Raw genomic sequence first — 25,357 nt, 5'->3', positions numbered from 1 at the left:
GCCCATGCACAGCTGGGGAGGGACTCAGTCGTGCCAATCGACAAATCTTACTCACCACGAGGGATCGTCATTATTTTTTATTTATCGAAAGTTCTCAATTATATATAATACGTACTTGAGAAATATTTTAAAATCCTTTAGATGAACTTAGTTAAAATAATTTTTAAAATGCGTATACATTATTTTAACTTATTTTAGAAAATAAAAATTGTAACTTGACGTAAACAAAAAAGAGCTTATGCAAAAATTTTGTGATGATTGAAATAACTTGATTGGTTGAATTGTTAATAATATTTTTTGTCTGAAAGTATTGACCTGAATAAATTATTAGTTTCAAACGATCATAATTTTTGTTTATTATTATTTTTTCAAATATTAAAGCAAACTTTATTTTTTTTTGGTGAACAAGCAACCTTTATTTAGTGTGTTTTACATCATACTCATGGCAATATAAAAAATTTATTTAACAAACTTTACCTTTTTCTGCGAGTTTAAATCTAAGGTAAGGTTGGTTATTTTAATCAAGACAAGTGCATAATGTAATATGTTAACAAAGATATAGACATATGTTTAAATTCAAATTAACCACACATGTTAATAACATGAAGTTAAGTTTGTTTAGCAAAAACATGAAGTTAAGTTTGATATATGACAATTTATTTTGTTTTACTAGTTCATCAATTACATGATTAATTTGGTTGAGCCGGGCAAGATTATAAGAATGCAAAATTTTTCCAATTAAATTCTTAAGACAGTTATCTAGAACTCAAAATCACTAATTAATATAGAACAACTCTATCAATTAATCCACATATTTGGTGATGACATGCCACCTTTAAATACTCTTGGATATAAATTAATTAATATACACAAATTAATCTAAGATACCACTTACCATAATAAAAGTAGACATACCTTACCTTAACTAAGTTAATAATTAATCAATACATATAATATTATATAAACTAACTACATAACATGAAAATCTAAGTAGTTAATTTATTTTAAATAATGATATAAAGTTATTTATTAACAATCTATACATTTAACTAAGTTGAACTTAGTCCCATTTTTAACTAAACTATTTTCATCCAACTAAAAAGATTAGCTAATTTTTTTTTTATAAAATTCACTTAAATTCAAGTCTAGTTATTAGATAAAAAATAAATTAAGATTTAGAGAAGCATATCTAACTACTCTGTCTAAGATTTCTGGCTAACATTTTTTTTCTTAATCGTAATGGGAAATTGACTCAAAAATCAAACAAACGTGTGCTCTGGAAGAAGTGGAAATGGTAATAGGCATTTATTTCATGCGAGATTCAAATAAATAAATAAATAAATAAATCTGAAGGCTATGACTCTCTCTCTGTAGAGAGAGAAGGACTTTGAAACATAAAAACATAGATTTTACATAGAGAAGGAGAGAATGATACTAAATAGGGTTAGTAAATTAATTAGGTGAAATAAGAGTATGTGTTCGATCCTCCAGAGAGATTTAATTTATCTAAAATAAGACTAGTCTGAATTGATAAATTGATTAGAATATCTCGAAAACAAATAAACAGAGAATGATAGAAAACTGAACAAATAAGATGAGAAACATGTGTTTGATTTTATTTAAAAATATTTTAAAAATGGATTTAAAATCATAATTATGAAATGCTTCTCGAATCAAATTACTACTCAGCCAAGCAATGAATCGAATATTTCAAAAAAACAGAAAGAGAGAATGGTCAAATATTGACCGGTGGCGCAGGTCAGTGGTTGATAAACCCCTCTCTCTCTCGCTTTCTCTCTCTCTCTCACAAGTTCTTCTTCTTCTCCTCCTCTCTCTCTCTTACTGGGTCTTTGAATTCTGTGGAGGAGCTTGTTGGGTTCTTTGAGTTTTCACCTTTACAGGCTCTGATCCAAAGAAAAATCTGAACTTTCTTCAACAATTCACCTCTTCAATTTCTGGGTAGTGGTTGTTTTTTCAAGCTCAGTTTAGCTGGAAATGGCAACTGTGAGTTCTTTCTATTTTCTCTCTCCTCTTTGTCAATTATTTTGGTCCTTGTTTCGCCTTGTTTTTGCCGTGCTTTGTGCGTCTCTGACTGAAGAGAAAATTTGAGGAAAAGGGTAGGGAATCAGAGATTAATCTCTTGCATTATATTATAATCTTTCGTTATGTCAAGTGAATCTCCTTTTTATTTATTTATTTATTTTTAAGTCTGATTTCGCCGCTTATCATTTTTCTCCATTTTCTGATGCTTTCATATAGTTGACCAAAATTTGATTCTTTTTTTTTTTGGTTTTGTTGCCCCATCATTCCTTATCTCATAAACCAAGTACCATAAGTAACTTTATTTTCTGTTTGTTGGAACCTTGAGGCAATTCCATTAGAATATTGACATGTCCGATTTTCTGAGTTTATGGTGGAAACTAGCCTCATAAATCAGGCTATGTTGAAATTTTAACTTAGCTTTGTGAAATACTTAAAAAAATTGTTAGGTATACAAGGTGTAACTGGTTAATTTAAAAATATGATATCTGGGGGTATATGTATTAACATTATTGGAAAAACAGGAATTCTTAAATGTATTAGTTGAATTAAGATAGACAAAACAATGTAGTTAAGCAGTATAAGTATGCTATTCTGCTGTATTCCTATGTTTCAGTTAAAGGAAAACCTTCTTTGAGCTGTAACAGTGTTCACAGTGGAAGTTGTTGTGCCATGTATGCTATTTGACATTTGTAGCTTTTTCATTTTTATTTTTATTTTTGTGTGTGTGTTTTTCTCTCTCTCTCTTGAATTAGAACAGGTTGGTGATGCATGCGATTGTGACTGTAAAAAGAATCAAAAGATATCATTGCGATCGTAGAATTTTGTTATGTTATTGAACGGATTTTGAATGGATGGAGCTATATCATGTTGGATATTAATCTCTGAATATTTTAGGGTTCCCAATTAAATGATTAGCAACATTATAAGACTTATTTTTATTATTTATTTTAGAGGTATTCTAGTTATAAAAGGAAAAAAACATGTGCCCCTGTTGGTGGCTTTTTCCACTTTCCATCAAAGTTTTCTTTTATAAAGTATTATGTGTGATATACTTTACACATATTAATTCACGTATGTTTTGTATCTCTTTCCTTATATATCAAGTCCAAAATTAGCAAATTTTGGTTGATTTAGAAGCTTCCTGTGTTTGTTATTTCTTGCAAAAATGAATGACTTGTGTAGACCTAATATAGTTTTAATGGTATCAATAGTTTCATTGCCTTGTATAACAATTTTTTTATAATGGAATGATCTGATGGAAGAGATAAGGGTGAGAATAATCTTTTTGTGATTTCAGCTGTACTGATTTTGCAAATATGTATCCATGGAAGTAAAACTGTTAGGTTTGTAAACTAATTCTATGGCATGTTGGTATCCTGAACAAAATAAAACTTTTAAACAAGCTCCAGCTTCATGGAATTGGAATCAAGAAATCTTGATTGAATTTAGTTAGTTTGACTAAGAACTTGATGAAAATGTAAACGAACAAACTCCAACCACCAAATTATCATGGATCACCCTTGGGGGAAGAGGTTAAGAGACTTTCTAAAATATTAGACATAGAAAATGATATATGACTTAATATAACAGCACTAAAACATGTACTATGAGTTTCTTTTATGCCTTCTAAAAGATACCGGGTGTTATATAATATGATGGGCCTGAAAGCGAGAGAGCTAGTTAGTTAGTTAGTTAGGGAATTCTTCTAGTTCCTATAGGATGGGATAAAAGGTGGGAGAATATGGGAAGTGGGGTATGTGATTTGTAATTGATTTGGTTGGGGTATTGGGTTGGGAGAGGTTCTGTTGGAGCCCTCTGTTACCTGTTCATCAGATTCAGTGTAATAAAAATTGGGTTTCATCATAATGTAATTATGGAATGACAATAGCTTTGCTCCTTTAGCGACTGGTTTTTGGGATATGGGGTTAATTCCTAGCCTTTTCCTCAAGATCAAATGATATGAAGTTAATGAGCATTGCAAGAACATTGAGCATATTGAATTTTATATAATAGGACAAGAGACTTGATAATTGAAGTCTTTTATTGAAATTTAAGCATATTAAGGTAGTTTCAACACTAGATCTGTTTTTGTTCCCAAGGAGTGATGAAGAACAATGAGGACTGTTTTGAGTGTTGATTAAGTGAATGTAATGAAGTCATATGTGAACTTAGTACTCTGTTGTAAAGTGTGGAGAATTGCATGCTTGATTCCAATAAATTAAACTACGAGACATCTTAAAATACCATAGTAATAACAACAGATAATTATGATTGGTAAATTTCAAATTGCATCAATCTGGTAACCTTGTTGTCCGTCTTTGGATTGATACAGTTAAGTTTTCTTTGGCAAAAAGTAGATTATTGTTGGTGATTAATACAAGAATGGTAAGAAAAAAAGTTATAAGTATGAAAAACAAATCAAAATGGGAAAATGGATGAAAAACAATGCTTAAATGTTATCTTCGTCTTTTATGAAATTCTGAAGGGAAGTGGATGATTTGAATTGAATATTGTATTTTGATCAGTGTCTGCAAGGGTTTGATTTTGCTTTAGTAATAAATTGGAATATTTTTTGAGATTAATATGAGATTGGTTATAAATGGATAAATGGGTGAGAAATACCTTAATGTATATAATAAGCATTGAGAGATACCATACCCGAGAGGGAAAGAGAGATTAAAGACAAAGCAAGGAGAAAGAAGATCAGAAAAGGTGAGATGCAAGTTGGACTTCAAAATGCAGGTATTATTGTGAATGAGGAAATAATTAATTTTGGAGATCAGCAGTTGTATAGATTTGGTGACAAGATTATAGTTCTCTCAATTGATGAGCCTTAACTCAAATGGTATGCCGCTGTGTCTTTATGCTGTTGGTTGGGGCCTGGGGGGTTAGATCCCCCTGAATTCTTTTCCCCTATTCCTCCTTAGATCCCAATAGGGGTCTCCCTAGTCACCAAAAAATAGACTTCTCAAGGTTCTGTCCAAGATATTAATCTGGTTTATTGTTTTATCTAGGTTATCATTAATCTTTTGCAACTTACATGAATGGGGCCAAGTAAAACATTATCTCTTGATGTATAAAGTCACCGGATTTTGGGTTTCATTACCCATTCTAATTTATTTTGAATAGTTCAGTCGCGAGGACAATTTGGAATAGGTTATTTGGAGTTTTTCTGCATATTTCTTCCAACATTTAAGAGCGCCGTGGTGATTCATCTTGATGGATGATAATGGATAAGAAAGAAGTTAGATGGAGAAATTTTGTTTGGGTGTGTGCAATGTTTGCAGTAATTTTACTCTGCTTACTTGTAGAAATGTAGTTTACTTTTTAATGTCATTTGTTTTGGGAAAATTAGTCCTCTATGCTTCCTTAAGGTGCTTTTCATTTGCTTCTTTTTTCATTTATAAACAAAATTTTCATGAGAAATCTCTTAGCGACTTAAATTGAATTTGATGGGATAGTAAATCATCCTTTGTCAGCTTTTGTATCATCTTACATGCAAAGTGAAATAGATCCCACTGTACTATATGGTATATATTATAGAGTGGAATCATTATCTTATCGCAACAGCACCATTTCACGTGGAAATAACCTTGTAACATGTTGAATCTCCTGGAGTACCAAAATATGATCCTCCTTGCAAAGAAAGCAAAAGGAGCAATATCTTTTTGTTTCCTTTCACTGTTATTTCCCTATTGATAACTCTAATTCTGATATGTGAAGTACATTTATTAGCATTTAGAACTTGTATCAGTTACTGAATAGCATCTTTTCAATGTGTCAATTTAACAGCAACGTTCTCATGTTCCAAAGTTTGGCAATTGGGAGAGTGGAGAGAATGTTCCTTATACAGTTTATTTTGACAAAGCCCGGCAAGGTCGACCTGGCGCAAAGATGATTAATCCAAATGACCCTGAGGAAAATTTGGATTCAGTTCTTGAAAATTCATCTTCTGCTGACCCCGAGGATCCATCTGGAGGACCAGCGATATCAACACATGAGTTACAAAAGAGCAAGGAGGATGGTGATCCTAAGCATTTTATTGACTCGCCAGCTCGTCATGACAATGTAGGTAATAGGACTGCCAGTGATTCCGCCCATCGTCCTGGAGGCCATGGAGTAGGTTCTGCTGACACCCGTAGAAGACCTTCCAGACAAAGCACTGGGTCCGAGTACAGTGTTGAACGTTCACCCCTTCACCGCCAGGCTAAAGCCCCTGGCAGGGACAGTCCTTCTTGGGAAGGGAAGAGTTCGTATGACAGCAGCCATGGTACACCAGGAAGATCCAGATTAAGACCAGTTAATCGAGGGGACGAAAGTGTTAGTTTTCTTTTCCACTCTCCTATTTTATTACCATGTTTGAATATATATTGCATCAATAAGATCGATCAGTTTGGAAATTTCTGAGGATTTGACTTTAGAGTCTTTATGAGACTTTCCTTCACAAATAATTTCTGATTTTTAGCATTCTGATTTGGCAGCCTGATAGAGGTGCTGCTGTTCCAAAGTTTGGTGAGTGGGATGAGAACAACCCTGCATCTGCTGACGGCTATACTCACATTTTCAACAAAGTGAGGGAGGAGAAACAGGTTGGAGCTGGACATGCGCCAGGCACGCCTAATGGGAGATCATATGTTGTCCGGAACCAACCTGCCAATGACAAGGTCCAGGTATGTCTGCAACACCTGTTTAATATTGAGACAGTAGATTTGTAACTTTGGTGTTTTCACCGTACTGATACTTCATTGCTTTTCATCATGATTTGTTTCTCCAGAGTTGCTGCTTTTGCTGGGGCAAAAAATGATTTCTTGGAAGTGTGAATTGTATTCTGAACAGAAAAGATTTTAGTGTTGTGAATGGTCAATAGGTGTGTAGCACTTGTAAATATTCAAGGCTCTTTCTCTCTGCGGGAAAACATCATTATGTATCTTTCTTTCATTTGGTCAGTAAAAGACACTTTGCATGCATGATTGTGATTTGTCCTTTTTATCTTTTGTTATGTAACTGCCACGCTTTATAGTTCAGTTTTATTTGTATTTAGCTGAGATCTATAAGATTTATGTAATTCTTTTCTATTGAATTGATGGGTGGTGATTTGAGTCTTATTGTGTCCATCTTGGTGTTTACCTCCTGTATTTTTAACTCAATGGTTCAATCCAATAACAAACTCTTTCATAAAAGTTAAATAGGTTCTTAAATGAGTTCATGTTCTGTTTAATTTATATACTATCCTGCACTCCTTCAAGAAAGTTTTTTTTTTTAATTATTATTTTAAATATATACATTGTTTTCGTAATTTGGACACATAAGTTATGTTGCATCAATATTGATACGACACGATACTCTGATACATTAAATAATATTTTGACACGTTTCCATTAAGATTTTTATATGTTTTGATATTAAATAATATTTTTAATTTATGGAGTGTATATTATATTTAGAGTAAAGTCCCTAACAAAAAGTATGGTTTTCATTTTTGTTCTTAAAAAAAAAATCATATTAATTCTTTTTTAGGGATTAAATTGAGTCTTCGTTGAATTTCTGAAGGATTATATTTTTAAAGAACTGGAATTGTAGAGAAATTAAAAGTTAATTTTTTTTAATTTTTGTAAGGAGAAAAGTGATGATCGAATTTTTTGTTAGAGATCCAAAGAGACTTTATTTTTATATTTAATATTTAATAATTTAACAAAAAAATAAAATAAAATCTATAATACCCATTAATTTTGCGTAGAAACATAAAATATAAATATTTACTATTATGTTTTCAAATTGAAAATCTCTTATACATTTTAGTGAGATTAATTTGGTATTAATTTTTAATTTTTATTATATCAGTATAGTAAAATATTGATTAATTCTTTTATAATATGTAATAAAAATTTTAAATATTATAAATATCAAAACGTGTATTGGAAAGTATACGCTTCATAATTTTTTGAAGTGTCGTGTAATATAGCACGGAAATGCCGATGGCCAAAGGTCTTTAAAAGTACTTCTCCAAAAATCAAACTTTTGATTTTAGGGTTCAAAGTTCAGACAGCTTTGAAGAAAGTTTTCATTACGCATCTTTAATGTTTGAAAGCTTAGGTTAACAAATCAATAATAACTGCCATGATATACATCATTAAGAGCTGTTTGGATGAGTTTTTTTTCTTCAAAATCTGCTTTTTTTAAAGAAAAAAAGCACTTCTCGAAAAAAGTCTGTTTGGATGCATGTTTTTAAAAAAACAGAAGTTATAAAAAAAATCAAAAATCTACTTTTTTCGGAAGCTAAAAAGTTTAGCTTTTAAAAAAAGCAGAAGTCAAAAGTCAATTTTTTTTTAAAAAAATCAAATATTTTAAAAAAATCTAAATAGTTGTAACTTTTATAAAAAGTACTTTTAAAATAAGAAAGTGATAAAAGAACTTTCTTGAAAAGGCAATACAAACGAACCCTAAATCTAACTAATTTTGTTTCCTCATAATAATATGTCATGTAAATGTTTCTTTTGTTAAACAAATTTTATTTATCTCTTTATAAAATATAAAACGTATAATTGACAAGTTAGAAACATGAAACTCTCTTGGGATTTACATCGACAGAAGGCTGATTTGTTAGTTTCTCCTTGAATTCCTTCTTTTTTTCTACCACGTTGCCAAGTTTTGAAGTGCACTTTTACAGTTCTAAGTCTAAGTGTTGTTGGCTTTAGGTTCATTTCATACTTTTGAGTAACTAAAATCAATGAATGTGAAACTCTCAATATCAGTTACATTTCCTTTAGCATAAGTTTGTTTCAAGCTACTTGATTATATTCTCAGGAATGAAATTTTGAAAAATATAAGAAAAAATATTTGTCCTTTTAAAGGATATAACTTTGTGTAAACGATATCATTTTGATGTATAATTAATAATTTTTTATATACTCTCTTCTCCATTTTCTTTCTCTTCCTATCTTTATAGAGGAAGAAAAATATAAAAAATTATCTAAAATAACTTCGTTTCAAGTTACTAGATTATATTCCCAGGAATGAAATTATCTAAATGTTTTTTCTAAGTAAATCACATGTTTGGTTAGCATTTAATATTTTAAAAAACGTTTTTCAAAATCCAAATGATGCGAGAAATATTATGGTTGGGTTATAAGATAACTTCCTTTAACGTGTTTGTTCCGGATGGCCCAACAAGAGTCAGGCCCAATAGTTAAGGCCCAACACCTACCAAGCATCCACGTCAGCCGTACTAGCTGGGGCGACGTGTACCCCCCAATGTGGTAACTTCTCAAGGCTAAACACCAAAGTATCCCACATAGGGACCTCAACTCCTGAAAGAGGTCGCCCAAATGCCTTAAGAGGAAACTGTCCCCCTGGGACCAATGCTGACATCGCCAGAAGCAGAAGGCACAGCGCTGCTGCGATGGCAGCACCTGTCACGCCCAACACTGCCATCGGCATATGGTCCCAAGAAGAGTTGACCTTCTCTCCACCAACCTTTACCAGGTAAGCACAATCTTCCCTTATAAATAGCTCCCCAGGGGCACCTCAAAGATCATCTTATGTATGGTTATACTGCCCATTTCCTTAGAGTTATTTTATTACCCTAACTTATTCATTGATTACTTTGCTTGTACTTGGCACTATACCCCTTAGCTTGGTCTGTACCTATGCTAAGGGTATCATCCATACATGAAAATATTATATTCTTACGTTCACTTTCTCAAAAATAATTAAATAATCCTCGAAACAAATACACCCTTAAGCTATTTTAATTGTTTGAATTATTATTTCAACCATTCTATCTACCCCATTCTAAGAAGAACGACAGAGCTAGTACCAAGAGAGATCCTAATTAGATCATGAGGAGTTGGGGCAAATCAAATATGGTTGAGCTTAATTCAGATAGATGTTTTGATGAAATAGATGAACGTGACAGGATCTTTGCTCTATCATGCGAGATAATGTTGCGGGATAATGATATTCAATATTGCAGTTGTATATTCTGACTACAACAAGAGAGGATTAGTATCCATAGACATTCCGAGACTCAAATTAGTGTTTTTTTTTTTCTTCCGGTAAACACTCAAATTAGTATTTAAATAATGAGTTAAGTATGATGAGAAAGTTGAATATACTTTGAGAGTCTTGGCCTCTCTATTTATAGTATGCCATATGACATGCTTGTTGACTTAACTAGAGCTGGCAAAATGGGCTCGGCTCGGCGGGCCAACCCACCCAACCCGCCAAACAGGACGGGGCGAGCTGAGTTTTTTAACCCATCTCAAAAACGGGGCGGGGCGAGGCGGGGCGGGGCGGGGCGGACTCATTTTTTGGCTGGTTGACGGCAGGCCGAGGCGGGTCACTGTAAAATAGGCTCGGGCTGGCGGGCTGAGTTTTTCAGCCCATTTTCAAAAGCGGGGCAGGGCGGGCTGACTCATTTTTTGGCGGGTTGATGGCGGGGTGGGGCGGGCCGCCCACTTTGCCACATCTGCTTAACATACCATCTTAGTATAGCGCAGTGGTGGATCCAAGAAAAAAAATTTATGTCCGCACATTTAGTGGCGGGGGCTGCCCCCAAATTTTTTTTTTGTAAAGAAAGTTGAACCCGCTCATAATCTAGTTGCTTCCATAACAAGTTGCAGACAATAGTTTGACCAATTGTTGCCCCCTAAATCTTACAAATTCTCCAAAACAAATATGAGAATATACTCCAGTACATCCATACATCATCATTCTATTTTATAGTGGTGAATAAAAAAGTCAACACTACCTGTACAGAAGGTAAGAAAAATCACAGTGAAGGCCTCGTCTCTTTTTTTTGTGGCAAATGAAGGCCTCGTCTCTAGATATTAACTTATTTGAGAATGTCAGACCTGCAATCAATCCTCTCTTTTTATAAAAATGAAAAAGAAAACAAAGGATGAAGAGAGCTGAGAATGGGTACGTAACACGGGAGGAAGAATAAGTTTTCTCTGTAATCAATTTGCGTTGCTACGTTGTTTTAATCATCTCTGTACGTTGCTAACTAATATAAGAATAAATATCGTTTTTGGTCCCTAACAAAAAATTTGGTCCCTACTTTAGTTCATTATAAAAAAAAAATTAGTCACCTGGTTCCTATGAAATTTAAAGTGACCCATTTTGGTCTATTTGAGGGACTAATGTAGGTCTTTTTTGAATTTGTGAGTGACTACGATTTTAACTAAATTGATCCACTTTAAATTTTTTAGGGACCTCGAGACTAATTTTGTTTTTTAAAAGACTAAAATGGGGATCATGTTTTTGTTAGAGACTTTAAAGGATATTTATTCCTAATATATATTGAACCAAAGGACAAATAAGGACCTGCAACCAAAAAAGAAAAAAAACTGAAATAAAATTTTTTATGACCGCACTTGCGGGCATTTGCCCGCAAGTGGGTCCGCCACTGGTATAGCGGTATGATTGATACTTTTGATATACTAATTTAAGAGGCTTTCCTTACACACCCTTAAAATGGGCAGTGACAGAGCCACTTGTTGTTTAGATGGTGCCTTGACACCAGCTAATTTTTAAAAATAATATATTTTTTTTTTAAAAATTATGGTATAATTTTAGCATTGGATGATTTTTTTAAAATAATATAACATTGGCACCAACTGAATTTTATCTAATTGAATCTTTTGACACCATTTAAGTTTTACTTCTGGCTCCGCCATTACACATGGGAAGCCTCTTGATGGGCTATATTGTTGAGGTTTGGCTGGAAGTTTATCCTGGTTGTTTGTCATTGACTAATAAGAAGTTTTGTTAGACCTGTGTTGCTGGGGGTTTAATTCTTCGTATTATGTAATATATTTACTTTACGTATATCTAATATGTTTCCTTATTAATTAACTTTTTAATTCGTGCTCGACTGTTAATGTATTGTGCCCTTTATAGCTATTAGGTCCCGATTAGATCCAAATAAGCTGTTGCGAGCCCCAGCTCATTGTTCATTACTGGTTGTAGAGCTTCTTTCTTATTTTTTCTAGAGTAGAACTATTTTTTATATGCATCATATTGATTATAATTTGAGGGTAAATTTTATTGTATATATTACCCGGAGTAGGGGTGTGCATGGGTCAGGTCGGGTCAGGTTTTTGTCCGACTCGACCCAATTTGGTTTTTATAGGTCAGGTATTTTGACTCGACCCGCTTTAATTTGATCCAAGTCAGGTCTGATTTGGTTTGGATTTTGTTGAACTAGTTCAGAACTGGGTCGAATCTGACCTGACTTGGTTTCTGAAATGGGTCTGACTTGATTTCTGAAGTGGGTCAAATCTGAACTGACCCGTTTTTGACTTGGTTTCGTTACAAAATTTTGTCGAAATTTTTACGTTGCAAACGACGAAAATTTCATCACAAAATTAATTTTTCGTCGGAATACTTTTTATCGAAAAACGACGAAATTTAGTTTCTGTCAAAAGTTATGACGAAAATGATTTCCTCCATCAAATGTTTTAAACGAAAAAAGAATTCCGCCAAAAATTTTGACGGAATGTTTTTCGTTCAAAGATGGGAATGTGTTCTGACGAAAATTTCGACGGAATTTGTTTTGAGGGAAATGTTTCATTCGAAACTTTCGACAAAATTTAGATTCTCTAAGAATTTTGATAGAATATTTTTTCCGTCAAAATTTTTTATCGAAATATTTTGTCAAAAATTTTTACGAATTTTTTTTACATAAATGTGTTCCATTGAAAATTTTGATGGAAATACTTTTTTATCAAAAAACTTGACGAAAATATTTAGTCGAAAATTTTCGATGGAAATGTGTTTCGCTAAAAATTCCGACGAAATTTTTTTTTGTCAAAAAGTTTAACGAAAATGTTTCCGTCGAAAACTTTTGTCAAAATTTGAAATCTGTAAAGAATTTTGATGAAATTTTTTTTCGTCAAAAAATTTCGATGGAAATGTGTTTCGTCGAAATTTTTGATGAATTTATTTTTTTGTGAAATATTTTGACGAAATTTAGATTCCGTAAAAAAAGTTGACAAAATTTTTTTACAGAAATGTTTTAGTCACAAATTTTGAGGAAAATATTTTTCGTCAAAAAATTTTGCGCAAATTTTTTATGGAAATATTTTTCGTAAAAAATTTTGATGTAATTTTTTTACGTTAAAACTTTTCTTTTAATGTAATTGCGATTTTTTTTCTTTTTTTTTCACATACTGGATATGGGTCAAGTTTTGGATCAATGGGTCAAGTTTTGGTTCAATAGGTCAATATTAAAACAAGTCAGGTCTAAAACTGATCCAAATAGAAGTGGGTCAGTATTTAAACCAGTTCAAAAAAAAAATATTTATGGGTCTGGTCAGGGTCAGATCAAGGGCAGGGCAAGTGAACCAGTTTTTTTGAGTATATTCTGGTTATTTTGTATTCCATTCTTTTGGTGGATCATGATGTCTGATCTGATACTTGTATATGGCCTGTATATGTTTTGTACGTGTTTCCGTTTTGATGCATGTACAATTGTGTATTCAAGCATGTTTATATTATGATGCAATATTCAGTTATATGTTTATCTATTGGATTGTATGCTGTTAGACATAGTGGCACAGAGCCAAGTTATGTATGCGTCCATGGATGGGTATATAGTCCTATATGGATATCTGGTATTTCTGAAATCATATATGGTATAAACTGCGTATCAGGAAACCTTGAGATTGGGATTGACAAATCCTCATTTGTCCAATTTACAGAGTTTACAATGCCTGATTTTCGTCTTCGTCAAATCAGAATTAAATTAGGATTAGTATGCAATGTGAGATATCATGTGAAAAAGGATTAAAGAAAAAGAAAAAGTTAGCTCGTATTTTTGTAAGTTAAGTTTTTCGCTGTTTATATTAAGTATCATATGTATGTTAATTGAACCGGCTCAAGACGAGGATGTTACAATAAACCTCAGAACTAAGTAGTTTCTCCCTTAATTTAGTGTGTTGTGATTTTCTTTTAATAGCTTGATGTGCTAAATGTGATATGCACATCAGCTATCAGTGTATACCAAAATTAGTTCATAAACGAAGGTCTCTGGCAATTAGTTCTAGATCAGTGGGTTTATGTGAATCATCATCAAAGAACAGATTGAAGAAAAACACCAACCACTTGGATATTTGAAAAATTAATTATAGCAAGTCAAACTAGTATACTATTAAGTGAATTGGTTTAACAAATTAGTACTGAGAAACCATAAATTATAGTTAGAGCACTAATTGGAGATATCTTATTTCAGAAAAGGAAATTAACAGAACAATGACTTATGGCCATGCACCATTCGTGTTCCGTTTCAGAAAACTATTATCATGGGCATGTTTGGTGTGATGTATAAGGCCTGGTATTATAAGTTTATATTACATTATGACATTTTTAGTTGTTTAGTATGACCATCGTATAGTATAAGTTTATACAGCAGGATCCCTTTATACATCAAAATGATGAATAACTTAATCAGACCTAGGAAGGTAGAATTAGGCCTGATAAGGGGTTGATGTATTAACCAATGTAATTATCAGGAATTAATATATTATTTTAATATTAGTATATTAAAATAAAAAATAAATTTTCAATATATAATTTTTAAAAATATTAGAGATTTTTATTTTTATAAAAATTAATATATTTTTTGGACACACTGATCAACATATTTCTATAAAAAATAATATCATCTGATATATTTGGAAGAATTATGTAAATTCATTATTTTTGACAAAAATATTTATTTTTAACCTGTCTAGTATTATACAGTATATTACCAAATATTGGATGATATTATCTCATACAATATATTATCTTATACAATATCATGTCAAACGTTGGATAGTATTAAAATTTAATCAGGTCTTATACAATCATACCTTATACTATCAGGGCTTATACTATCAGACCTTATCATATACTATGTACCAAACATACCCTATACTAGCATAAACAACCAAGGAACTTTGCAGACAATAATATTCACAAAAATACAAAATCAAAATCATTACCTGAAGAACTCCATTTAAACCAAAGAATGATAGAACTCAAACTCTGAAATTAAGAGCTTGGATTCTATAACTTCATCCGAAATTGTAAGTGCTGAACCTTACTGGATGACCTAGACAAGTCATACATCATTGGTTAAATGTGGCCTGGATAAGATTCCTGCTTAATATGAAATTATTTATGATGAACCATATGCAAGAAAAAAAAGGCAAACTCGAGTAAACAAAGCTCCCTATCTTTGCGAGAAAAGAGGTGATGATCGATTGTACACAATCTTACCTTTATATTTTTACAAAAACAAACTCAAAAGTATGGCCTTCCAGTAACAACGGAACAACCTTACCACTGCTGAAAGACTCGCCCTCTTATAAGGAACCTTTGCAGATGCCACAAAAAATTGCCATCAAGTCAGATAGGGCAGAGTGTTCTAAAGAGAAATAGCATGGAATCTACCATTCATAAAGGCAATAAAGTGCTAGTAAAAAGAGATGACTATGCTGTACATGTGCATTGCAGCCTAAAGAGACTATTTTAAAGTTGCAATAATCATGCAAAATTTCTTATCCCCCATGTTTGTGATGTTAAATAGAAACAGCACGTAGAAAGGAACGTGATGAGGTCACCATTTATTCACCTCATCTATCATCATGCTTGACTCACTTTGCAACTGACCAAGGTTTGGTGATCATCAATACCAATGTGGAATCTAGTTCTTTTTTTTCAGCCAAATTGACTATCTTTCTGCAATCAGCATCGAGTAAAGGAGAATTGATATTATCTTGGTATTTAAACTCAACTGTATTTAGATGTTCAAGCTTCAGTCACAGCATCATAGGCTTGTACAGCACCCTAGCACGTTTTCCTAAGTTTTGGTAATTTTTGTTACTCAGAAAACACACATTATGTGTTATAGAATTTCAAAGTAACTAAAAATGCCAGTTTGAACTATCCCATTGAAGTAACACATTTCTTAACATCTGACATCTACTTCATGATATTGGTTATATATGTATTCTAAGGCTAACAATCAGAATTCCACCCAGCCTAACCTAGAGATGATATCCTGACCCTAATTAAGGTCTTATTTAAATTAAGCTCTGAGTTCAAATTATTTTTGCTCTACAAATTTAATATTTTAAGTCCCATACAGGTCATAACTTTAATGCGTGACTATAGAAAAGCACAACTATCTGGTTATACTCAGAAAGAAAGAAAAGAAACAAAGTTTTGACCTGAATGAACTCGATATGGTTGGATGATTTACCTGACAAGAAAACCAGATGATTTATTTGACATTAAATCCAAAAAGTTATATGAAAGATGGCTTAAATTACTACTAGGGCTATATAAAGCAAATTTTATTGAACTGAAACTATAATTGATCCAAATTTCTCTTCTGATCTTTCTACTAACGTACATTTAAATGAAACTTCTTTAAAAAAATAAAAATAAACATTACCTCTGTATTAAATCTCTGTACAGAAAGGTTAGTATCTGCTTTGCCATTTGTAAAATACCATTGCAACATTAGGTCAATTCTTAAATTTTATCCACTATTGCAGCCACTCCCATTGACCAAATCTTAGGAATTGAAGCCACAAGACTCATTATTTGACAAAATTTATAGTTTTCTGTGAATGTTAAAAGAAATATATCGGGCACTTTTGGCTTTCCTTGTGCCAAGTGCCAACCTTCGAAGATATGAACTAATAGTAGGTAAGTGACTCATCCAACAAGACGAGGGGAAGACTAAGACCTAAAACATTCTACTCTTTAGTTTTAAAAGTAGCAGTTGTCTTCAAACCTTCAAAATAGGAAATATCAGTTATTGCCTCCTTCCTGAAAGAAGACTTCAAAAGGCTTATTTATTGTAACCATCAATAGTGCCATACATGAACTTTAACCTTTATTGAATATGCTTGTAAGAACATCCTAAGACAATTTTTATATGAAAGGACTTCTGACTGCACAGCACCTTCCTTACTAACAAATTCAATTTTGGGTAGAAGGCATCGCAATACTTCAAAAGAATAAACACTACAGAAATAGCTTAACATCATATTCTAACACTAACAATTTGGTACCAGATATGTGAACTTAATCTAGGAAGATCTCTCAATTTCAATTAGAATAAGGCATATGATTACATGAAAGTGTCAACTTAACAAATTGGGGAACTGATGGGGGGAATATAATAAGAGAAGCCAAATGAAGATGCTATGAATCTGATAGGAACCCAAGACACAAATGCACAAAAATAGAACATGAAATATGGAAATCTATATTAAGCTCTCTGGTATGAAAGCAATATCAGAGGCTTGCAGAAATTGAAACGATATCTGGCTTTCGAGTGGGTAGTTCTCTCTAACTCCCCCCCCCCCCCCCCCCCCCCCCCCCCCCCCCCCCCCACCTATTCTCTCTATTCTTCTCCTATTTATCCTACACCTTCCTTCTCAGTGGTTACAACCGTTTTCCCCTCCATGTGAGGAGTCACACTCCCCACGCTTTGAGTGGAAATGTATTACTTACACCCCTTCCTTGACAGGAGGTTTGGGTTCCCAACAGAATCCTAATACAAACAGACTAAGAAAAATAATCATGTTTTTGTGCAACATCAACTACCGCATGTCATTTATTAATAATCTCATATGGTACAGTAGTTAGAGATGATAATTGGTTAAAGAACCAGTTTTAAGTAGAAATGTAGCTTCACAACTTCTCAGTCAACCTGACCATGAAGGAATTCACCACGGAAGAATCCAGAACAATCCAAGATGATTCAAACAGCTCATGGAAGAACTCTGTTCCAATCTCCTCAGCCGCATTTCTAAACGCAATCCCAAATGCATTTCCCTGAGCCCCAGCCAAACGGGGCTTCCCGCAAACGCCTACAATCAACACTTTATTAGGTTCTTGAGACAAGCAAGCACAAAGAAGAGGCTTCATCCTTGCCCCCTTCTCTCTCAAAGCATCCATGAGAAAATAACAGAATTTAGTCAAGGCCTGCGGGTAACCCAGCAACTTAGTGTCAACTGAATCTTCGAGTTTCATCCACCGGAACTTCCTTCCACTTCTTATACATCCACTCTTGGTAATTGCTGTCCCCCCTTGCCTAAGAATGGCCCTCTGAATCTTGATAGCATGCTGCATCCCAGCTTTCAGCTTATCGAGATTGCTCAATGACAATGCATCATAAGCCACCCCAAATTGCTTGGAAGCACAAGAACCATCAGATTTCACAAATGATTCGAGCAAAGCAGTGACCCCATACACCACATCCGCAGCAGACACCCTTGAACTATACCCATGTATCCTCACGAAACTCCTATAGTACAAATCAGTAAGCCCATACTCCGGCAAGAACCTCTCAAACTCGGCTTTCATCTTGTGCTTCACCTCCAAATTCATGTACTGAAATTTCTGCTGGCAATCCACGAGTGCAAACCCCATTGTGGCCAATAGAAGCTTCAGTTTCTTCACCCCATTGTCACTCCAAGTCTTTAACTTGGTCGCAGTGTACGAAGAACACATCATTGAATCAAACAAATTCCACTCCTGCAACAGCATGAGCCTAGGCTCATCCTCATAAACAATCCGGGACGAATTTGGTGCTCGAATTCTAGTCCCATCCTTGAGTGTAACCGAAGTAACCGCATCCAAATTCCCGGAACTGCTGTTTATGTGCTGCTCAAGCTCCATGACACCAACATGGTACCTCTCATCACTCAACCTCTCATGCACAAATTGATCCGTCAAGGCCACACAAGCAAGCCAGAGCAACTCATTAGTGTTCTTCCTAAGAAAATGAGCTAGGTCATACATCAAACACCCTGAGGGCTTCCCATGGAAAGTTCCCAATCTATAATATTCCTTCTTCAGCTTCTTGTACAGTTTAACCGGGTCCTCCTCTGAAACCGTATCCCTCTTCTTCGATCCAATTCTATCGCCCTCTTCATCGCCTTCGCTGTCGTCTTCTTCTTCTTCGGATTCAAGTTCTTCATCGTCGTCGTCACTGTTTATCTCAGCGGCGGCATTGGCCAACGCGGTGAGGTCAAAATCGTAGGCAAGATCGGCTTGCTGTTCATCGTCCTTGGTGAAGAGGACAACGACGCTGTCGTTTTGGTCACTGAGGTTGTGGAGGTGAATTGGGCGGTGGCTGTCAACCACAAAGACGCGAGTATTGGGGCCAAGGTTTAGGGTTTTGCGGAGGTCCCTGTGGCAGCCCCAATTGATCAAAACGATGGAGATAGGGTTGTCGTTTGTGGTGGGACTCGTATACTTGTGGATCTCGTGGAACGACGACACTGGATAACACGCGTATTGAATGGAATCTGACTCGAGAATGTGGAAGATGATTTTGAGAGTGCAAAGGGAGTCAACATCTGAAGTCGAAGGGAAGATGAGTAAAGGAGAGGATGAAGAAGAAATTGCCGATTGGCGAAGTTTTGAGTAGAAAGAATCTACCCTGTGCTCTCTCACCATGATAACAACAATTTTGATTATAATTGAACACTGCACAGAGAAGAATAAGAAGAAATTGGGACTTTTTTTCTAAGTGAAGGGAATTGCATTAGGTTTGGATGGGTCATCAAGAGAAGAAATTTTTCGGTTGGAGTGGGGGAGTGTATATGATTGTAAAGAAAGAGATTCAGATCTTCAAGTTTAAGATTCAAACTTTTCTTTATAATGAAAATTTGAACTTTCTTGAAACGCGCGCAAAAATTTGGCGGTTTTGTTATTATTTGGGACAAGGGGAATCCGTCGTTCATAAATGAGCGGGACAAGTTAAGCTTTAACTTGAATAAGTTTATATAAAATATATTAAGTCTTGCGTGATTTAATAGTCCCTCGTAAGTTAATTTGTTCCATCTTATTTTCAAAAAATATAAGATTTTTTTTTATTTGACATGGTCTGTCAAGCCTACTGAATATTCAAAAAAAGTATCTTATACTTTATAAATTATAGGTTATGATTATTTTGTATCATAGTTAAACTCATAACTCACAATATTGACAATTTAATTATATTGTTGGAAACAAAAAATAATTAATTGAATCAAATTGTAATAATTTTTTATTATAAAATAAAGTTTTAATTTAATTTAAATTAAATTAAAAATTTATACTTACACTTGCGTGCACTCTCCCACACACACACTAACTATATATATGCATATATAGACTATATATATGTATGGGCAAAAGTATTTCTACAGCAACTTTAGATAAGCTTATCTACAGTTGCCATTTTTAACTATATTCTCCCGGGAGAATATAGTTATAACGTTAAAGTTGCTCTTTTTTCTCTTTCCTAATTTACTTTTCAGAACTTTTTTGTTGACGTGGAGAGAGAGAAAAGAGCAACTTTAACGTTATAACTATATTCTCCCGAGAGAATATAGTTAAAAATGGCAGTTGTAGATAAGCTTATCTAAAGTTGCTGTAGAAATGTTTACCTCATATATATGTATATATAGAGCTTATCGTTTCTCAAGTTGCTTGAGATAAATTTATCTACAGCTACTAAATTATAATCTTACAAAGATGGATAATGGTGATAAATGAAGAGAGAGAAAAAAGAAATTATAATCATTCAAAAGTGAATCAATTAATATAAGGAAATAAATAAACAAAACGACGTAGTTATTGGGTAGACGGAGATAAATATATCTCAAGCTGTTTGAGAAATATTTTTCTTATATATATATATATATATGAGGAGGGATCATTTGACTCCAGAGTAAGATTTAAAAGTCTTACTCTTCATCCCAGCCCTTGATTTCCGTTCATCCAACGGTTATTATTTATTTGAAATTAATAATTAATTAATGCATTAAATTACTAAATGATAACCGTTGGATGAACGGAAATCAAGGGCTGGGATGAAGAGTAAGACTTTTAAATCTTACTCTGGAGTCAAATGATCCCTCCCCTATATATATATATATATATATATATATATATATATATATATATATATATATATATATATATATATATGGCAGGGTCATCTTCCACCGGTGCAAGATAAATAATTCTTACACCAAATCTTAACCGTTGATTTTCTTGTATCTAATGGTTAAGATTTATTGGGTCCCACTCATTAATTAATTATTATTCCCAAAAAAATCTCAACCTTTAGATGCACGAAAATTAACGGTTAAGATTTGGTGTAAAACTTATTATTTTTACACTGGTATAAGTGTTGGACAAATAGCCTCAAACTCACGAGGGGGTGAATTGATTTTTAAAAATATTTTCGCAAAATGCCTCACTTTCTTTTTTGAAAACGAATTTCTTGAGTTTATATGATTTGACACAAGAAAAGTCTAAAGAATAGAAATTAATATAAGCAAATAATATGCAAAGTACGAATTTAAATATGCTGAAGTATTCTAACAATGCTTATGTAAAGAGATAAGGAGTTAGAGAGATTGCAAACAAGATATATCCTGGTTCGGTCACCACCACTGTGACCTATGTCCAGATTGAAGCCGCTCGATTAACTTTCCACTAATGGTCAAGCGTCAAGGGTGCTTGACAAACCACTACAACCTTCAAGAAATTTGATTCTTGAAACCCTTACACTTCCACTCAATTTCTTAGGCTATGAGCAACCTTTCCATTAGGGTCTCACTACCCTCAACTCAAATAAACAGAAAGAGAGTGTTTAGAAATAGATTTGTACTCTTAAAGTACAAATTATACAAGTTGGAGCTTATTGGTATTGATCAATGAAACAAGAATGAAGCTCAAAGGAGTTTTATAATCGATATAAGGAAGAACAAGTAATGAATGTGTTTGATTCAATGAGAATAATCAAGAATGATTGTAAAATCATTGAATGTGTTTTATTTTTACACTGGTGTAAGTGTTGGACAAGTGGCCTCAAACTCAAGAGGGGGGTGAATTGAGTTTTAAAAATATTTTCGCAAAATGCCTCACTTTTTTTTTTTAAAACGAATTTCTTGAGTTTATATGATTTGACACAAGTAAAGTCTAAAGAATAGAAATTAATACAAGCAAATAATATGCAAAGTACGAATTTAAAAGTATTCTAACAATGTTTATGTAAAGAGATAAGGAGTTAGAGAGATTGCAAACAAGATATATCATGGTTCGGTCACCACCACCGTGACCTACGTCCAGATTGAAGCCGCTCGATCAACTTTCCACTAATGGTCAAGCGTCAAGGGTTCTTGACAAACCACTACAACCTTCAAGAAATTTGATTCTTGAAACCCTTACACTTCCACTCAATTTCTTAGGCTATGAGCAACCTCTCCATTAGGGTCTCACTACCCTTAACTCAAATAAACAGAAGGAGAGTGTTTAGAAATAGATTTGTTCTCTTAAAGTACAAATTATACAAGTTGAAGCTTATTGGTATAGATCAATGAAACAAGAAATGAAGCTCAAAGGAGTTTTATTATTGATATAAGTAAGAACAAGTAATGAATGTGTTTGATTCAATGAGAATAATCAAGAATGATTGTAAAATCAATGAAACAGCAATTCTTGTACTTCTGAATCACAATAAATGTGTTTATATACGTGTTGCTACGAAACTAGCCGTTTGAATGCTTACTGCCAGTGAGGATTTGAATACTTTTCGTGAAGTATTCGAATACTACATCAAGTATCTGAATACTTTTCATAAGGTATTCGAATATATTGTTCTCAACACAAGTATTCAAATACTAGTCAAGAAAGTATTCGAATACTTTCTTGACAGAACTTAAGTATTGCAGTTTTTTAGTTGCAAAGCATTCCAATCTTGTCTCTAATCACTTTTAGTGCAATTCCTTGACTTGATAAAACTGTTTTGAGGTTACGAAATGTTTCAAGGGTCTTTTTCACGAGTTATTCAAAAACTTTCAAGTGATTAGTGCCATGGATAATGCATGTACATAATTAAGTATCCTTTGAGCTCATTTATGCACCATTAATCAATTACCTTTACTTTTGGATCTAAGCCCCAAGGATATACTACTATCTTGATCTTTGATCTTGATCATGTGTGTCTTGATCATGTGTGTTGATGGTTTTGCTTCTATTATCTTGTTGAATTTCTTCCTTGGACTTTTTGATTGTTGTGAGTTGTATTATCCTTGAAGTCGCTTCCAAGATTGTTTGTTATTATCAAAACCCTTGCACTCTTCATTTTGAGTGCATTGGTTTCATAATAAGTTGATCTTATCCTGATATATATATATATATATATATATATATATATATATATATATATATATGAGTTCATTTTTTTTAAGTTACTTTAGACAATTTTGTCTAATATTCACTGAAACGACGTCATTTTGATGCGGAAATCATGGTGTATTTGTAGTTTTAATTTATTTCAGTGTTATAGTAGTCTTTATTATTCTAATTTTTTTATTTTTCAATCCCACAACGACGTCGTTTCAATGAACGTTAGACAAAATTATCTAAAGTAACGTTAGATAATTTTATGAAAAAAATGTTTGTCATTTTACATAATATAACTTTGTGTCATTTTTAATGAAATTACGTCATTTTGGTGTGTTTTGTTATTTTTTATAAAATTAGGAAGAAAAAGAAAGTGGAGGAAAGAAACTGTGAAAACACACCAAAACGACGTAGTTTCATTAAAAATGACTTAATGTTGTGTCATTTAAAATGACAAACAGTTTTCATATATATATATATATATATATATATATATATATATATATATATATATGGGTCAGGATCATTTTACACAAGTGTAAGTTACACTCTCATTCTTATCCATTAATTCCATTTATATCTAACAGCTTAAATTTTTTTATAATGTGAGCCATTGGATACAAGTGAATCAAAAATCAAGGATTGAGTGTAAGACTTCTAACTATTACACTGGTGTAAGAATATCTTGCTCCTATATATATATATATATATATATGTGGGGTAAATATTCCTACAGCCACTTTAGATAAGGTTATCTACAGCTACCCCAAAAACTACGTCGTTTTGATTAATGAAGGATATTTATGTAATTTTAGGTGAATTAGTGAAGGGTGTTTCTGTAATTTAAAACACACTTCATTAATTCACCTAAAATTACAGAAACACCCTTCATTAATTAAAAAGACATAGTTCTTGAGGTAGCTGTAGATAAACTTATCTAAAGTAGCTATAGAAATATTTTTTCCTATATATATATATATATGAGTGTGTGCATCGAAGTGAATATATAATTTTTTGATTTAATTTTATATTTAAATTATTTTATATATAACTTTTACATTCAATATAAAATTAAATTAAAAATTTATATACACATTTACATGCACACACTTAAATAAATATATATAATAATTTAGTAAAGAAATTTTCATAATACCTATATTCATTTAACTTTTTTATTTAACTAAAAAATCAAATTGCATTTTTATTCTTACATTAAATATATATATATATATATATATATTATACAATTGACAGTTAATTTATTTTGATATTTAAAAGTCAAATTTTTTATTTAATTATGTTTCATCTTGTCTTCTTTATTCTTCGGCACGATTTGATCCAGCTTCATAGTGCCATTCTTCTCATCTTTCTGTAGAGTCTTGCAGTCAGGCTTCTTGTGATCGGAATTCCAACAATATAAGCATTTCAACTTCTATTTCGGCCTAGACCGACCCCTGGTCTTATCTCGTCTGTCACGACCCTGGTTCTTGCTACGACCCCGGGCATTGGATCTTCATCTATTCTCGGTCACGTTTGCCTTAGATGTGCTGGTTACACCTCGTTCTCTTCTCCTGGATTCCTCACTCAGTAGGCTATTTGTCACGATCCATCTTCAATTTTTCATCTGGAACTGAGTTACTCAATATCATTATTAGAGTATCCCAACTTTCTGGCAGCTAGCTCAGCAGCAGCAATGTCTGCATCTCGTCATCTATTTTCATCTCGACTTTAGATAAATGATTCATAATATCTTTGTAGGTGTTGAGGTGTTCAATCATACTCATGTCGTCCTTGCACTCCAGTTTCACAAGTCACAAACCAAGTGTGCTTTGTTCCTGGGAGTTTTCTTCTGAATCATTGACTCCAGCTTCGTCCATAACTCGAACGCGTTTGTGAACTCAAATATGTGCTCAAAGAGATTTTAATCAATGTATTTTCTAATCATTGTCACCGCCTTCTGTAACACCCCGTTCTAGAACCGGTTTGTTAACATTGCTTTATGATATTAAGCGCAGTTACAATCACATTGGTTCAATTAAAAACCTGGATAATTTTATTTTTTTCATCTTCTTTTTAAAACTTACTTGCTTTTCCTTTTTAACAACGTTGAGTTTAAAATAAC

At 33.1% G+C, this 25,357-nt stretch overlaps 2 protein-coding genes across 3 annotated transcripts; one reads left to right on the top strand and one right to left on the bottom strand.

Annotated features, from left to right (window-relative positions):
• Window positions 1–1,813: 1,813 nt before the first annotated feature.
• On the top strand, window positions 1,814–7,139 carry LOC133302541 (RPM1-interacting protein 4-like). 2 transcript variants are annotated; one of them, XM_061502331.1, is made up of 4 exons: window positions 1,814–2,004; window positions 5,836–6,363; window positions 6,525–6,707; window positions 6,818–7,139. In XM_061502331.1, the coding sequence occupies exons 1-4, from the start codon at window positions 1,996–1,998 to the stop codon at window positions 6,845–6,847; spliced, it is 750 nt and encodes a 249-aa protein (XP_061358315.1). In that variant the 5' UTR covers window positions 1,814–1,995; the 3' UTR covers window positions 6,848–7,139. The 2 variants fall into 2 exon arrangements, with proteins under 2 accessions (XP_061358315.1, XP_061358314.1); XM_061502330.1 differs by having other exon boundaries at window positions 6,525–6,713.
• Window positions 7,140–17,736: 10,597 nt separating this feature from the next.
• On the bottom strand, window positions 17,737–19,509 carry LOC133302547 (uncharacterized). Its single transcript, XM_061502339.1, has one exon. The coding sequence runs from the start codon at window positions 19,507–19,509 to the stop codon at window positions 17,737–17,739; it is 1,773 nt and encodes a 590-aa protein (XP_061358323.1).
• Window positions 19,510–25,357: the final 5,848 nt, after the last annotated feature.

Source organism: Gastrolobium bilobum, unplaced genomic scaffold, assembly GCF_033153095.1.
Source record: "Gastrolobium bilobum isolate Gb01-03AN ecotype WA unplaced genomic scaffold, APGP_CSIRO_Gbil_v1 utg460, whole genome shotgun sequence".
NCBI lineage: Eukaryota > Viridiplantae > Streptophyta > Magnoliopsida > Fabales > Fabaceae > Gastrolobium > Gastrolobium bilobum.
This window is presented reverse-complemented; position numbering and strand designations above follow the sequence as displayed.

What these genes read in the sequence shown, in the direction of transcription:
- LOC133302541 (XM_061502330.1), top strand. An exon ending in TTAATCGAGGGGACGAAAGT is followed by an intron (nt 6,364 to 6,524) that starts GTTAGTTTTCTT and finishes CTGATTTGGCAG; the next exon opens with CCTGATAGAGGTGCTGCTGT. An exon ending in CTGCCAATGACAAGGTCCAG is followed by an intron (nt 6,714 to 6,817) that starts GTATGTCTGCAA and finishes TTGTTTCTCCAG; the next exon opens with AGTTGCTGCTTTTGCTGGGG.
- LOC133302547 (XM_061502339.1), bottom strand. Translation starts at nt 19,509, where the DNA reads ATGGTGAGAGAGCACAGGGTAGATTCTTTCTACTCAAAACTTCGCCAA.